This window comes from Neodiprion virginianus, chromosome 5, assembly GCF_021901495.1.
Source record: "Neodiprion virginianus isolate iyNeoVirg1 chromosome 5, iyNeoVirg1.1, whole genome shotgun sequence".
NCBI classification, from domain to species: Eukaryota; Metazoa; Arthropoda; class Insecta; order Hymenoptera; family Diprionidae; genus Neodiprion; species Neodiprion virginianus.
Window position 1 is genome coordinate 22984579 of NC_060881.1, and position 17641 is coordinate 23002219.

The 17641-nt window shown below is 37.9% G+C and overlaps 1 protein-coding gene and 1 non-coding gene across 4 annotated transcripts in view; both read right to left on the bottom strand.

The window, feature by feature from the left end:
• Positions 1-3327: 3327 nt before the first annotated feature.
• LOC124305545 (synaptic vesicle glycoprotein 2C) overlaps positions 3328-17641 on the bottom strand; it is a 50125-nt gene continuing 35811 nt past the window's right edge. For all 3 annotated transcript variants that reach the window (XM_046765121.1, XM_046765119.1, XM_046765120.1), the window contains exons 2-9: positions 14937-15145; positions 10404-10463; positions 9666-9749; positions 7742-8066; positions 7443-7564; positions 6422-7105; positions 5494-5781; positions 3328-4916 (exon numbers count right to left, since the gene is read on the bottom strand). In XM_046765121.1, coding sequence (XP_046621077.1) covers positions 4861-4916; positions 5494-5781; positions 6422-7105; positions 7443-7564; positions 7742-8066; positions 9666-9749; positions 10404-10463; positions 14937-14973 — 1656 coding nt within the window. In that variant the 5' untranslated portion in view covers positions 14974-15145 and the 3' untranslated portion in view covers positions 3328-4860. The remainder of the gene's footprint in view (positions 4917-5493; positions 5782-6421; positions 7106-7442; positions 7565-7741; positions 8067-9665; positions 9750-10403; positions 10464-14936; positions 15146-17641) is intronic.
• Positions 16676-16748, bottom strand: Trnar-ucg (transfer RNA arginine (anticodon UCG)). Its single transcript has one exon. It is a non-coding gene; the product is annotated as a tRNA-Arg (tRNA).

The following is a 17641-nucleotide window of genomic DNA, read 5'->3' on the forward strand; positions in this document are numbered from 1 at the left end:
AGTCAGATAAGGGTCATACAAATCGAATCTGAGACCCAAAATTTTTCGTCCAAAAAATAAGTAAGGCTAACCCCTTTCCATTTTTGGGGAAAATTTTCGCGATTTTGAAAAGTGCCGGAATAAATTCTTTGATGCACTATTACGACGTAGTTTTGCAAGAGAAATCGATTGGGCGCAGTCCCAATACGCTGCGGTCAACGAGTCAAAAGTTACAGCCAAATAACCTGAACCTAAATTTTCGCCATTTTTCAGCTTGTACTCCTTCCGTCGTTATTTCTCTGCTGTTGGTCCGAGGCACTTTCTGCTGCGATTTCTGAGTTCCTGGGGGTCCAATTAGTCAGATAAGGGTCATACAAATCGAATCTGAGACCCAAAATTTTTCGTCCAAAAAATAAGTAAGGCTAACCCCTTTCCATTTTTGGCGAAAATTTTCGCGATTTTGAAAAGCGCCGGAATATATTCTTTGATGCGCTATTCCGACGTAATTTTGCGAGAGGAATCGATTGGGCGCAGTCCCAATACGCTGCGGTCAACGAGTCAAAAGTTACAGCCAAATAACCCGTACCTAAATTTTCGCCATTTTTTAGCTTGTACTCCTTCCGTCGTTATTTCTCTGCTGTTGGTCCGACGCACTTTCTGCTGCGTTTTCGGAGTTTCTGGGGGTCCAATTTGTCAGAAAAGGTTCATACGAATCGAATCTAAGACTAAAAATTTTTCGTCCAAAAAATAAGTAAGGCTAACCCCTTTCCATTTTTGGCGAAAATTTTCGCGATTTTGAAAAGCGCCGGAATATATTCTTTGATGCGCTATTCCGACGTAATTTTGCGAGAGGAATCGATTGGGCGCAGTCCCAATACGCTGCGGTCAACGAGTCAAAAGTTACAGCCAAATAACCTGAACCTAAATTTTCGCCATTTTTCAGCTTGTAATCCTTCCGTCGTTATTTCTCTGCTGTTGGTCCGACGCACTTTCTGCTGCGTTTTCTGAGTTTCTGGGGGTCCAGTTAGTCAGATACGGGTCATACGAATCGAATCTGAGACCCAAAATTTTTCGTCCAAAAAATAAGTAAGGCTAACCCCTTTCCATTTTTGGCGAAAATTTTCGCGATTTTGAAAAGTGTCGGGATAAATTCTTTGATGCACTATTCCGACGTAGTTTTGCGAGAGAAATCGATTGGGCGCAGTCCCAATACGCTGCAGTCAACGAGTCAAAAGTTACAGCCCAATAACCTGAACATAAATTTTCGCCATTTTTCAGCTTGTACTGCTTCCGTCGTTATTTCTCTGCTGTTGGTCCGAGGCACTTTCTGCTGCGATTTCTGAGTTCCTGGGGCTCCAATTAGTCAGATGAGGGTCATACAAATCGAATCTGAGACCCAAAATTTTTCGTCCAAAAAATAAGTAAGGCTAACCCCTTTCCATTTTTGGCGAAAATTTTCGCGATTTTGAAAAGTGCCGGAATAAATTCTTTGATGCACTATTACGACGTAGTTTTGCAAGAGAAATCGATTGGGCGCAGTCCCAATACGCTGCGGTCAACGAGTCAAAAGTTACAGCCAAATAACCTGAACATAAATTTTCGCCATTTTTCAGCTTGTACTGCTTCCGTCGTTATTTCTCTGCTGTTGGTCCGACGCACTTTCTGCTGCGTTTTCGGAGTTTCTGGGGGTCCAATTTGTCAGAAAAGGTTCATACGAATCGAATCTAAGACTAAAAATTTTTCGTCCAAAAAATAAGTAAGGCTAACCCCTTTCCATTTTTGGCGAAAATTTTCGCGATTTTGAAAAGCGCCGGAATATATTCTTTGATGCGCTATTCCGACGTAATTTTGCGAGAGGAATCGATTGGGCGCAGTCCCAATACGCTGCGGTCAACGAGTCAAAAGTTACAGCCAAATAACCTGAAACTAAATTTTCGCCATTTTTCAGCTTGTACTCCATCCGTCGTTATTTCTCTGCTGTTGGTCCGACGCAATTTCTGCTGCGTTTTTTGAGTTCCTGGGGGTCCAATTAGTCAGAAAAGGTTCATGCGAATCGAATCTGAGACCAAAAATTTTTCGGCCAAAAAATAAGTAAGGCTATCCCCTCTCCATTTTTGGCGAAAATTTTCGCGATTTTGAAAGGTGCCGGAATAAATTCTTTGATGCGCTATTCCGACGTAATGTTGCGAGAGAAATCGATCAGGCGTAGTTGCAATACCTTGCGAGCAACGGATAAAGTTTCAGAGATGAAAAGTCAGAAATTCATATCCTCATTCCAATTCAAAACAATTCGAGCAAACAAATCCGCGAATCAAAGTAGCCTTTGAGATAATTTGAGATTCGACACTTGTTGTCAGGTTTCTCACAAGAGGAGTATTGTACTTACCAATCTGAATTCGATGTAAAAGCAGTAACAGTTGTGTTATTCACTTTGTCGTTTTATTCTTTGAACAAATTCATGCCGTAAAATTAGGATACGCGTATATTCATAGAATCGAGATAATGTTGCACCTATCATTAGGATTACTGGTATTTTATAGAATTTTGAGGGACGAGAACACAGAATTGATTGGTCAGAGCTAGTGAACAATCGCGAAAAATTCACCGACACTCAAATGGACGAGCTATTCGAATTGTAGGCATGCTCGAAGCTTCCGTGCAAGCGTTAACTGCTAGATTAGTACTTGATAAATGCATATAATTAAATAAATAAATAAATTCCCTTCGCAATTGACGTTATGATCAAATATCCGCTTCCTCAGTTCCAGAATTCTATACTTAAATGTTGCATCCCATATGATGAACGGCACAGTTCGATCACATATTGTTAGCCTGTTCCATAACACTAAACTTAAGATCGATCCCGTGATTTCCCTCTCATCGTTGTAGTACTCATCTCGTAGAAATGAATGAATCTCAGGTCAATTGTGATTGACTAGTGAATACCACACATATATCTAATAAGGTATAAGTTTTCTCCAGTTTCCATAAATATTGAAGTAAGTACCTGTCTTCTAAATGTTCTCAAAAAATATACGTCGAATATCAAAAAGCTACTCAAAAACTGAGGTGTACGAATACAAATATTTCAGTGTGTGAAAAATCTGATCAAATATTTTTGAAAGCGTTCACACATCTCTTCATAAGACTCTAATGTATGCAGAAGTTTCAAATTTCTGCACAACTTTCATCTAGGAATGACAATTTCAAAACCGTATGTCATCGATACATCAAACACATATTCTCACATTGTTTAAGGTCTTTTTTGATTTCATACTTTCATCTAATACGGGCCCTTTGTTGAAGTTACATGAGCAGTCGCTGAATATACTAATTTCGATAGCATTGTTACAATTCCAAATAATTTTATTCTGAGTATTCTAACACTGAGTACAAATAGGCATAATATAATACATTGTGTGTATTCAACGATTCTCTTTAGTACCAACAGTAAGAAATCATCCAAATTATCAACAGCTTACGATATCTAGATATATATGTATAGGTACAGTATAGGTATTGTATATATAACCAATATTTATATAATCGTAAAAGTTTCAAACAATAACAATCATCGTACTTCACCTATATGGAGTCGTGTATTTTTCTAAGATTCTCAATATGACATTTTTGTTTTTTTTATGCTTTAATACTTTCCTCAGTAATTCATTGCAACACAAACCACTGCAATGATGATTATATTTTTCTATTGGGAAATCAAATTTGCAAGTAAGAAAACAAATTATTCGTGTTATTGCTGATATGTATATGAGCTGTATGAGGTTTCAAATAATCGGCATTTATACAGAGTATTTATTACCGAAGCAAGAAACTTACTCCACCATTTAGATTTATATACATGTTTTTGGCAAAGGAGCAGAAGTGAGAATTAGAACGTGAAAAACAACAAAGAAAAAGAAATCGAGGAACTGTGAACAAACAATTTTGAAACCGTAATTTTGATTCATAAATAACCTGTTAATCACATTACACAACTATTAATCGTAATAAAAATCTTCATCTTATTCATTATTTAAGAAAGTATTACGTAATTGATATACGTAGAACATACCTATAATACGTATATTAAATTTAACGGAGTTATGTACCATTATAATTAGCATATTTTATTCGCTTTGTTCAATTAATTAATTTTTAACAACGACATTACTTGCCGAGTGATTCAGTATATAATATACGTATAAATATTGTAGTGCATGCTGCCTCGCTTATTGTTAGGGTAATTCAGAATTTTACATAATCCAGTTTATTTAATATATGTATATACTTGGCGACAATTATTTAATTTTTCTTTTTGTAACCTCTGACTTCGTTCCTCTGATCAAAATATACCACAATATCATTACTGACATGTTGTTGTTTTGTTTTTTTCTGTTAATTGTTCAACAGTTTTTTTTTCACCTCCAACTTCTTCAACGCGGAAACTAAGTAAATATTTTTCATTCTAACATGTAATACACATTCATTTGACATACGTATACATACATATGTCCACTCTGTGTACAATCATGTGTTACATGTACTGTTAGCGTTTGCAATTTGTGAGTATGTGCCTCTGTGTGTGTGTGTGTGTCTGTGCGTGTGTGTGTGTGCGTGTGCGTATGCGTGTGCGTGTATGTGTGCATAGTGCAGTCAAACTTTGGGGGTGGGCATGTTACAATAATAAAGGTATACAGACCGGTTACGTACATCTTCCTAATAATACAAATGCATCATGACTATACAACGGAGCTCGATCAGAATCGAGTGTGTTATTTATTTATTTAAAGTTTTTATTTATTTTTTTTTTGTTCAATTTATATTCCTCTTATATATAAATATTTATATATTCAATTTCAATAAATTTTCATTAAAACGGTATCAGGACAACGGCTGGCGCGTTGTGTTTGGTAAACCTAAGCACATCAGACCTCCTCCTGTTTTGGGAAAAATGGAGAAAAAAAACAATTACAATTAGTCATCAGATGCAAAATCAGACCGGAAAGGATGTTGAAATAAATGTGTGAGTACATACCGGCGCCTCTTACGAAAAGTAGCACGTTTCAGATACCTTAAGATGACTGGCATGTTGAGGTTTTCACCGTGAAAATTGGCACCTTTTGTTTTTCACCGCGTGAACTGGCACGTTTTGGTATACATATACTGTGAAAACTAGTACGTTCTTAGAATTAAAACGAATAATATTTCTATCTTGCGAAGTTTTATCATTCTTTGACTGTGTACTGTAAGATTTACAAATTACGTATTAAAGATATTTCGACGACGGGAAACCGTACAAATCTTCAGAAAATCCTTATTGCATTAATCGAAACATGACAGTTTCGTGGGGATAACCGAAACGTGCTAGTTTTCGCGGCAACAATTTGAACCTAGTATAGTTTTCAGGGTGAAAATCGAATCATCCTGGTTTTTCGTAAAAAGCCGAAACGTGCTGGTTTTTGTAAGAGAGGCATCGTCACGTGGATAAATGGTGAGAATGAAACTGCAACTTACCGATAAGAAGTGCGGCGACGATAAAGGTGGGCGCTGGACAATACGTGTCCAGCAGCTGAGCAATGACTATGTTACCGATTATCCCACCCAGACGGGCTGCCACCATTGAAATTGCCACGCCGGTGGCGCGGAGGTTTGTGGGAAATACCTCAGTGATCAGACAATCGAGGGCGGCGTTACCGCAGCTTATCACACCGCTGAAGAACGCTGATACGATCAAGTTGTGTGTTTTGTTCGTCACGAAGTATAGTCCGGTGGAACAAAGACCGGCGGAGAAGGTACTGAAGACTGGAAGAACCAAAAAAATTTAAACAGATCAGTTGAATTCTTTCGTGCAGTTTTTGCTGAACAGAGGTTACTCGGTTCCTCGAGAATTCAACATTTTTTGACATTAGACTTATTTTTTCGCCCAACACTGAGCTATTATAATTTTTGAGATTGTAATGACATCGAGGCATTCAAATCTTTCGCGAAGAATGTTGTGAATCTGTTGGATAATTTGTATTCATGGAGTTCATTGTTCACCGATTTAACATGGAATCGTTCCAATTTGACATCTTAGATTCTAGACTTTAGATATTTCGTATGAACTTTTCATCCGATTAGGCTGAGTTTTTCTAAATAATTATATCATGTTGGTCTGAGTATTTTTTAGCCCAAAATTTGGATCTCAAATTTGCAACCATACGAGCTGGTATTGATAACGATGCATGTTAAGTAGGAGAAAAAGACTAGGATCGAAACTCTACTCTATTCCAGTATTTTGTGCTGAGAACTATGACGTCACGGAGTTTAATAGAGGAAGGAACGGAACAGAGCTGAGGCTAGTTGTTGTATCTGCAACGAAAGATTTGTCCTGCGAATGAACGTATCGCTGATAAAACGGAACAATCGGCCCTCGGCGCGTAATGAAGTGTATAATTCTTACCGAGGAAGAACTTGCGACCAAGACGGTCCATTCCAACAACAGCCAGGATATTAGCAGGTATTGCAGATGCGACGGTAATGAGAGACTCTTGGAACACTTGGGCAGAGATTTCGTTCGTACAAGTTACGTTTGATTCCTGTGTTTTATTATTGACAACGAAGTCCGTAACCTCGCAGATGCCTATCGAGGTGACATTTGGGTGGGCCGTTTGGTACTTGTCGAAACGGTTGAACAGTTCAGGGAACCACATCATGAGCCCGTAGTACCCGATGTGGAAGGTGAAGTTAATTATGATGGATATTAAAGTGAAACGGAGGATCGGTGAAATGAACAGCTGTTTAGTGTTTCCCAATATGTCACCGAAGAGCATTTTGCATTTGCTCTGCGGCTTGGTGCTCGCCTTTTCCGACCGATGCCTCGAGTCGTCGAATATCAGCTTTTTCACTGGGTACATTGTTCGCGATTGACCAGTGTTTATCGCGTATATGCCACGGAATATTTCCAGAGCCTCCTTCTCTCGTCCACGGATGAGTAAATACTTGGGGGATTCGGGCAGGAGCAGCAGAAGCCCTGCCACTAAAAAGGACGGTGCAGCGCAGATCAGCAGGAAGATTCGCCATGAGTTATACTTGAATGCGAGGCTGTCGAAACCGATCCCGGAAGGGATAATGAGCCATGCCAGTCCTGTAAGCAAATTGAATAAAATTAGCGCTTGGCCATCATCTGAAAGAAAGCCAGTAGCTACTGGCATATCGGTTGTTTGCAACTATAAATAATCACGCGAGTATCAATTGGACTCGAAAAACGTCACTTTCTGGTACGAATAGAACCCCACTTTGTTCAACCATAGTGATACAACAAAAGGTACATTCGCATAAAGTACAGCTGAAGTGACTTTACTTCTCTGCTGAAATGAGCAGAAGAATTGCCAACTACCATTAAAAATTGGTGATGATTTGAAAGTGGTTTGTTGGAAACTGGGGAGTACATATAGGCAGACGGGCAGAGGGTATACACTTACCAGCAACAAAGAGGTTCCCAAGGGTCCAAAATGCCGCCATAAACGACAACATGGAACCTCTTTTCGCCTTCGGCTGGAATTCAGCAAAGTAGGACCAGATCACAGGTCCACTGCCTCCAAGGCTGCAGGAATGAAAAGGATCGTGATAATTACAGGATATCAAGCTTGCAATGACATGGCGGAGAAAAAATCCACCACGTGATAATCGATCTTGATGGATAACCTCCTTGGATATCTCTAGGATTGTTCGCCGCTTATTTTATGTACTCGGCTGCAATTTAAGTAATTCAGTGACTTACGCAGCACCGTTGAGAAATCTGAACAACAAGAAGTATTCATATCTCTGGGTGAAGCTGGAGGCGACTATGCAGACGGCGTTCATGATGGAGATGACGATCAGAACCTTGCGGCGGCCCAGGGCGTCTGCCACTGAACCCCACGCGTAGGCACCGACCATCATCCCTATGAATATGATGGAGCTCATCCATCCCTTCCTGTGGGTATCGAGATCCAGGTCACATTGTGCACTCGGCAAAATGTAGGACATGGAAATTACATCCATCTCCTCGCTCGTACTGACCAACCCGCATACTGCGAGCAGGAAGTAGTGGAACTTGCCATATCCTGTGGACGATTGAAACAACCCCATCAGTTTCGTTTATTCATCCTCTATACATGGTATAGTTGTATTGTCAACGTTTATTGTTAGAGATAAAATGTCTTTGAGAAGATATTGGACTGCGATCAAACCATGAATTTATTTTTCGCTCATTCTTGCTCGCTTTAGGGTTATGGAATGCTATTGTGTGGTTATATATCCCACATATTTTCCACACTTTTTCATTGATTATTTTTACGAATTTTTTCATATCAGTGACTATTGCAGAAGTACGGTCATAAACCTGATAATTTCTCAAAGAGACGAAGCGAAACTACTCGTTAAAAATTTTCCACACCTTTTCTATATTTTTAGAAAATAAAAATTGGCTAATCAAGATCGCGGCGAAACGTAGTATGAATTTGCGAATGTTGCTTGTGGTGTTTATCCTTATTCAAAATTGTACGGCTTCAATTACCTGAACCGATAAAAGAACCCCAACCAAACATTGAGCGTGTTGATACAAGTGTTAGGTATCGTAATGCGAGATCGGAACACCATTCCAGACATTGGCAATCATTTTTCTATAATACGCCTCAAATAAGTACAACATTTCAGCGCAACACGTGTACACATGAACGGTATGTATGACTTAGTATGTACATAGTTGTGCGTACAAAAGAATGTTTATTGAAAACGTTAAAATACGATGGAACACGAAAAGCGTGCCACGTGTGTGGATACCATCTAATGCCTCGTCTTCGATACACGTGCACCGGTCTGATAAACTTTGAGGAATTTACGTGGTACTAGTGCAGTTATAATATACATGTATATACCGGGTCATTTCGAGTACGCGTCCCGTAAGATTGATAGGACTAAGTTGACCGAATTGCCTAAATGCAGGCGGGTACGTAGCTGAACGTATCTTCGGTTGCCTATATGCGGGCGGAATCGTCGTGTTGAATCTCCTATGACGCGCATACTCGAAATGACTCAGTATACTCGTATATTTATGCGGATTATTTTTGACGACTGATTATAGTTGCGCAATTATCGAATTCATAAGATGGAATATTTGTATTGGTTTTTAAACGTGACGGCTAATTGACCTTATGTAAATGTTCAACCATTGGCCTTGCGTTCTTATTAGGTACAGAAGCTCAATTTTTAGTTGTTTTTTTCCCAAATAAATAGAGAAAGAAAAAGAGGGAAGTCAAAGGAACCCATTAAATCTGATAAATAATACATTTTGCTATATATTAGTCTTGAAATTATAACCTCCGTATTTCAAATTTTTATGTAATTATAAAACTTTTTCACCAAATATGAACTGCGCACGGATACATTTCTTTCATTCAACATAAGATTAATCACAGCTGTGTCTCACAAATATTTTTCTTTCAGGTTTATACGAAACGTTGAAGAAAGTAAGAATTTTTTGACGACTACGATCAAATGTTTACGTATAACGTTGTGAAGAAATCAATTATATCCTCGACGTATCGATTTAGTCAAGTATGAGCGTTATTACACAAGTAAAAAATGACTGCTCAACCGCATGCACTTGTGCAACCACGGTGGTTATGACAAACAGAAATATATTGATCAAAACAGGTACTCACCGGTAAGTTCGATAGCCTTTTCGAAATCAGCTTTTTCAAAGGATCCTTTCTCGGGATCGAGAGTCTTGCCCTTTGTCCCTAAACCTGCGTGAGAAGAAATAAGTTAATCACTTTTATGGTTGTAAAGAATAAACAGCAACGGATTACGTATATTTAAGAATGGTAAATAATTACAACACAGTTCTTCAATATCGTTAATACTGTACATTAAACGCGTGTCAAGAGATGAAAGAAACGGTAAATCGGATGCTGTGGTAACATTCAGCTTTAATAACTTCGTCATTTCTAATTATCGCTCTCTGACAGAACACCGTAAATATACGAGTTTTTTTTCATCCACAAGCAGCAGAACAATTACTTCATGGTGAAAATATACACTTGAGTTGACGGAGGCATATGTAACGGGACATTTCTGTGTTTTCTTGCCAAGAAACGGAGGTTTTTTTTTTTTTTTTTCCTCAAATATCATTGAATCGAGAACAAAATTCATTCAACAGATTCTATACTGCTGGACTGATTCTATTTTTACGCGAGTGACACACTTTGTGTAAAAAAAATGTCATCTTCCTTATTCCGCGGGGGACCAAGGGTAAAATGATTTTCAAGCCCCGCTACAAAGGAGAGAGATAGAGAGAGAGAAAGAAAAGGAAAAAACGATTCATTTTTAACCATTGGAAAACGCATAAGTAGGTATAACTTAACGCCAGTGACTTCAAGACTTTTGATTTTGAAACTTACGTGCGAGCTCTAGGTCTTTTGAACCACAGCCGTTTGGGCGATCGTCCTTTACATCACTCTCTGAAAAATAAAGTTAACGGTAAAGTTATAGAAAAAGAAGACGAGTATATGGGAAATGCAAACACAGATAAAGTTTGGTCAAAGTCGCCGAACTTGGTCCAAATTGAAAGGCTGCAAAGAGAAAAAATTGTTTGCTCTCACGTTTTAAAAGCTAATAACACATCTCGCCACGTTCCAAAAACGTACGCGTATCATCATATAGATGCGTATATATACCAATATTAATAGTTTATTACCACGCATTCGGCGGATGTCTCGAGTTAAAAATATACACACAGAAATATCATCATATTTGACGTCAAGACTCGGCCACAAGAACTTTATATTCTTTTTTTTAGGTGTATTTTTTGAGAATATTATTATTATGAACGTGTTACACGTGTATGTATTGTGGCCGATTGCAAATCAAGTTCAGCAGAGGATAAAATTGAAGCAAATTGTTGCAAAAATGCCTGACGCATTTAAGTCAGATTATCTGCCAAGCTATGCGTAAGAAATTTACAAGGGAAATATTTTTTTATACATTATTCTCGAAAATAGACATTTGCGATTTTCTTTTTTTGTCAATCAAAGGTAAGAATCTTCCGATACGTTTCGCAGTGATGTTCTGTCAATTTTAATTGACAGTCTAAAGAGTATTTTCGATTTTGAATTCGAATTCAAATTCCTTGAGTAACCTTCGCCGCAACGCTCGCTGATTGTTTCGTGATACGTGAAATAATCTGCGACTTATTGGATTGCGTTTGAGCGATGCATGAAAACTATAAAATTGCGATGTAGTTTGTTCCAGTTTTAAAACGAAACAAATGAAGAATATATCGAACTATCGATGAGACAAGATACATCGCGACTACAGTTCAAAGATCAATTATTTCTCGGAGAGTACATAAATATCAATCACGCAGGCGAGCAAAGTACGAAAACGTTTAACTCCTAAGGTGTATCTTTGATTCATGTTAAAACATCGTGCGTATCTGGCAGGTGTTACGGATACGGTGTATCGGAGTAAAAAAGAAAAAAAGAAAAAAAGAAAAAAAAAAAGAAGGAAAAGAAGAAGAGCAGCTGTGCAGAGTCTCGAAGGCTCCGAGCAATGTACCCCGTTGTATAACGGTCGCGTCAAAACATTCGAAAACCGAAAATAATCACCGGCTAGAAAATAGTTCCAGTGCGGCATTCGCCGTCAATGATTTTTATTTAAAAATACTACTCGACAGTGCGACTTATACCTACAAGCGAAACATTCCCGATTATAAATTTAGTTTTTGCTCTACATCTTCGCGTAACCGGCCATCGTAGGTGTAAATGAATGTTTAAAGGTCCCGACGTTACTTTCTTTTATTATGCATCGTGTCACGGGTTAGTAATATACAGAGTGAATTCCTAACGACTGCACGTTCCATACTCTGTTGAAATTTAACGCGCATGCGCTAAAATCCGAGAGCGGCTCTTTGCCAGGCTGACCAACCGTCTCTAACCTCAAACATTGACCACCGATACAACATTCGTGACATCTCCGTAATTCGTGTTTTATAGCGAAGGCTTCTTCTTTGATATACAGGGTAGGCGACAAAAAATTGAAACGATTTAAAACGTGATTTTCAGAAACATTTTCGAGCTTCATATTAGGAGAATAAAACTTTTGTTTCGCGTTTGAAAATCCGAAGAATCTTTATTCCTTGCTGAGATATACGATGTTGAAAAATGGGGTTTGAAAAAGTCACTGGGAGTATGAAAAAAGACTGATATTAAGGAATGATTAACTTAATTTTCATCCTTAATTGTGTCTCGAATTTTGATTCTGGGGTAATATTAACGTTCAAATTAGCACATTAAGGTTAAAACTCTGTTTTCGGGACATTGTCAAGAAAGTTCAGTATCAAAAAAGTCCGCTGTATACAAGATCACCAAGTTAATCAAAATTGATAAGCATGAAGTAAGCGATCTGAATACTTCAGCCAACGGGCAATAAGAATTCTTTCATGTTACAAGAAACGTTTCGCGTCATGTGAATAAAATTGATGAGAATTGCTAAAATGCCAGAATCAAACTACGAATCGCGATTTGAAATGAAAATTAAGTTGAACATTCCTTAACATTTTTGTTTTTTTCATGCTCCCAGCGATTTTTACCAAAATCTGTTTTTGGCGAGCGTTTATCTCAGCACGGAATAAAGATTCTTTGAATTTTCAAACACGAAACAAATGGTTTATTCATCTCGATTCGATCAAAAAAAAAAAGTTTCTGAAAATCGGTCAACGCGTTCGTATTTCATTAACGTTTCAAATCGTTCCGGTTTTTTTTATCCCACCCTGTATATCCATGAGCTATTAAATTGTTTTCGTTTTTTTTTTTTTTTTTTTTTTTTTATCGACGGCTACATAAAAATCCTCTCAATTACAATTTCTTATTTTCGGAATGATAAGATTGAAAAATGCACGAAGGCGATTATCGAAATTACTCTTCTTTTCACACCGAATAAATGTGATTATTGTGCCGTTTTCTACACGAATGATTATTAAACATTTACACAATACTTGATACATTTTCTCCAGAGCTCTTCTTGGTCCGTTTTAATATTTACCGTGCTGATATAACCGACTTGAGAGATATTTTTAACTGCGGTAGACTTTTGGAGGACACTTTTAATTTCAAGGTTCCCAGCAGAGCTGATTCTCAATCCTCAAGGTATGCGAAATATTAAATGCCACAGGTCTGAAAGGTATCCAAGTCAGATTTACTGGTGCGCGGTACAATTTGCACGATTTATCACCGTAATCGTAAAGCGATTTATAATTTATGCTGCGTATAAAAATACAATAACATAACGGGACGCGGTTGAAAGACCGTATCGCAGTATGAGAACATTACTGAATTGATTACCGTTCTGTATTGTCCATTATTTTACATAATGCGTGTACGTATTGTCTGAGGTTACACATTGCCATTGATCATTTTTAATTAATTTTTCTTTTACGAAGCACATTCCAATATGCTTTTAGAGAATACATACACATGCCTGTATCACTCAAACGTGTATATATTATTATACGTGTATATATGTTATATGTTATATGCGTAACATGCTTGCAAATGTAAGCAATAAGGAGAAAATGGATAAAAATTGAAGATATTTGTAATTTATGAAACATTGATTTCTGTCATTTTCGAGGCAGTCTTGAAACGGTTTGATAAGATATAGAATACCGATGCCTAAATGACTTTAGGAATTACGTGTGTGAATATTTTCTATTTTCAATTAATCTGGACTTCGAAGTAACGAAAAATGTATTAAAAAAAAAAGAACCGCACAATTGCTCTAGAAAATTTTTAACCCGAGAAGCGCAAATCTGTGACTGATCAAGTTATAAACTAACTTTTTGACGCCTCAGCTTTACAAAAAAAAGGAACAAAAGTGTCGGTTTACCGTGCTTACAATTGTGTGCGAATGTAATTATGTTTATTAAAAATCGATCTTATTGTGAGGCGATTAGCAGATACAGCAGTCGTTTATTAATAAAATGAACCGTCATTGATCCAATGGGAAGTGTTTTATGATTGCAAAGAGGAAAAAAGATAAAAATTCGTCGCTTGATAATGAAGTAATTTACTCTGTTGAAGTTACTGGTTTGAAAATTTTTCAATTAATCAAAGAACATGTTTCTGCAATTAAATTTCAACCAGGTTTGAACGATCTATAAATTATAATATGTTATTTAAAACCATTTTACGACAACGTACGTATTTGGTTCAACACTTTTCACCATCGAAGATATATTTCACGCATTGTTATAGTAATTTGTCAGCGACGATAAGAAAATTTGATCAGTGAATCTATGCGGCGAGTTCTGAACGGTTTCTTCCATCAGCCGTTCGCCGATAATCGTATCGATAGTGGAAAACTATTTAAACATTTGTTGTTCAATGCATGGTCTGTGGCATAATTTCCAGCGTCGATAAGTTTCACACATTTACTGACGTAAGTAGGTTTCGTTGCTGTTAAAAATATACGTGCGTATAACAGACTCGTAAAATTAACCTTAAAATATTGAAAAGAGGACGAGAACGCATTCGATAATAAAAATGAATTCAAGGACGTTGGAAGAGAAGACAGTTTCTGTAAATGATTACGTTCACACCTCTTCAGCCGCCCTGAATCAACTTTTGGAAAATGTTTTTAATTGAAGGTTCGTGACAAAAAAAAAAAAACAAGCAGAATTTAACAAATTTTTACCAATACGAAAGGAGAGAGAGAGAAAAGAAAAGACTTCATCTTGCAGATTATTTCTGAATCATCGCGGGAGTTTTTCGGACAGACCGAGAGACTGAAATTTTTTCTAAAAACGTGTTTCTCCGATTCTAGTGTTTCGAAAACGTAAAGATTCGCAAAGTTTGTTCGCGTGTAATGAAAATCGAACGATTCGACGGCATACCAGCTTGTACGTCTCGTAATTAAAGGATTATATTTGTACTCACTACGATTGTGCTTTGAGTCGGGTTCACCTTCTACCATCCTACGATGTCGGCGCGGTGTTTAAATCTGGCTGCGGTAAGCGAGCTAAAAGAAATTACTCCGGTTAAGATAAGCTGGGAAACGGTTGGCTATGATCTGGCGTAGTCTTCCTGCTGATCCTGCGCTGCACTGCTTTTTGTGGGAGGGATTGGGTTCTGAACTCGCTGCCAAGCTGAAACATCACCGTGAATACAAACCGATAAGAAACTGTGACAATTGCGAAGGCAAGGGAATACGGGGCTTTCATTGTAAAATCGACAAGTGATTTTCTTTCCAACCGCTAATTTGTTAGGATCATTCAGGCGCGTCTTAAAATCGGTCTTTTCTAAAAATCTCAACGAGTTATAAAAAATTTTGTTTTTTATTTCGATCATTTTGACACCCGCCGCATCATGGTATTTTTCTGAGAATTTTTAAAACTTTGAAACACGGTGTTTTGTTTGTTCAAACTGCAAGTGCTAAAAAGGATAGAAAACAAAAATCGTCCCATCGTGGGACGGGTATCAAAATGATCAGAATGAAAAATAAGATTTTTAAGAAGTTTTCCAAACTTTCGAAAAAGGTCAGTTTCGAGATGATTCTGGATGATCGTAAAAAATGAACGATTGAAGAAAAAAATCTGAAATAATTCAGGAGTAAAATTATTGATCGGGTTAACAAGTAAAGCTCTATATACATGAAACGAGAGAAAAGTTAATAGATGTAGCACTCAGGTATAACAAATCACGAATCAGAAAACGTTAGTTTGAAATAAATTCCCTACGCATAAATAGACGCCGTTGATTAAGAGAGAAAACATTTATTTTATTTTTTTTAGTCATCAACAGCACGTATTCGTACTTTTTATTTTTCACACCCGTTATATCGTTGACATGAAAAGATGCTGCTGATCGAACTACGGACTTACCAATATCTGATCTACTAGTCGCCACTTTTCTTTGTGGACTTCTTTTACGTAATATTATTTTTCCCCGTTGTTTGGTTTTTTTTTTTTTTTTTTTATTTTTATTTAAAATTTCTGACAGCGAATTGCTCGGCGATTGTAACGCGATGCAGGGCTTGAGATAATTTGCGAAAATGAAACGAGGATGTAAACTGTGAACGAGGTTTTGGAACCCGCGGTCTTCTGGTCAGCTCATTCCCGAATAACAATTCAATTTCTTTATACAAAACATTAAATACATTTGAACTTTGTTGTACAAGCCCTGATTCTTGAAGCAGTTTCGTACGCGGGAGCGCAACGTGGACTATATTTCACTACTCCGGGCTTGAGAAAATGATAAGGAGAACACTGAGCAAACCACGGGCTAGCAGCGTTGCCGAAATATTGACGCTCAAAGTTCAGTGCGCCTCGTTATATATACGTATCCGTGTGTCGTACGTACGGAAGGTAAGATCGGTAACCACAATCCAGGCACGTGAAAAACATTGATATAAATATCTAAAACTGACACATCATCAAATGTTTTCTATTATTCGCATATTTTTTTACTTCCCTCTCAGGTGATCGTTGCCTATTTTAAGTATCCTTATTACGTTTAGATACACTTGTTTCAACAGAACCCGAACACGTACCGCATACACTTGAAAACCATAATTGTATAATCCAAGTGAACGTGATCTATTACATTCGCAGGCCGTGAAAAGACTGGTATAATTTCGGAGCTCGCGAAACGGAATGAATGAAAAAAAATATCATCCACGACCGTGACAGGACTCGAACCTGCAATCTTCGGATCCGAAGTCCGACGCCTTATCCGTTAGGCCACACGGTCTGTTGGGGGTGTTTCCATACCAGTAAATTTCACCCCTTACTAGCCTACTAAATTTCGTATGGATCGATACCCTTGGAGCGGATGTTTTCCGGACTGAGATTGCTTTAGTCTCTCGTACCGGTACAGCAGGGATTTATCGGAATAAAAATCTCGACATATTTCGAAAATCTAAGTTCAGTCAGATCGGATTTTAGTTTAGTTTCGACGGTAAAATTCTTTCGTACAGGAATGAAACGACAGCTGACGATGAACAGAAGAACAGCAAATAACTGTGCGTCAGTAAAGCGACCGGACTGCAATAAACTATATTGATAGGGAAAATAAAGTTCGACGTCAAGCGCAATGCATTAAAAGTTTTCCACGAGGATGGAGGTTGAAACGGAACGTAATTATCGACGACAATGACGAGATATAGTTTATTTCATTGCACTGCGAGCGACGCACACGCGCTTGTCTGTACCTTGTGTAAATATACTTATTACTATACTTGTAAGCGGGGTACTTGGAAACTACTTTTTGTGGAGGAGGCAGAGAGCTTCCGCTATTGCGGCATTACGTGCAGTGCCTAACGTGAGCTGCGAAAGCTCAATGACATAATGATAGGAAGGCTGACGGTACTGGATTTTGAGCTTGTTCCAGAAAACTGCGTTAAAAGAGACATCCGGCGGTAAATTTGCGCTAAACGAGTATCGTCACGCTGATCTTCGGTATGTCAGGTATTGCGACTTATACGGTATGTATACATTACACACACAGTATACCCTTACAGGTTCTTTCAGACTAGCAGAGGATGCTCAAAGTTAAATGCCACTTTTAATGTCAGTTTTTTCACGCATGCGTGCGAGCGGTTTGTTCGAAATTCATGAACCTTACGTTTCCATTCGGCTAATTGA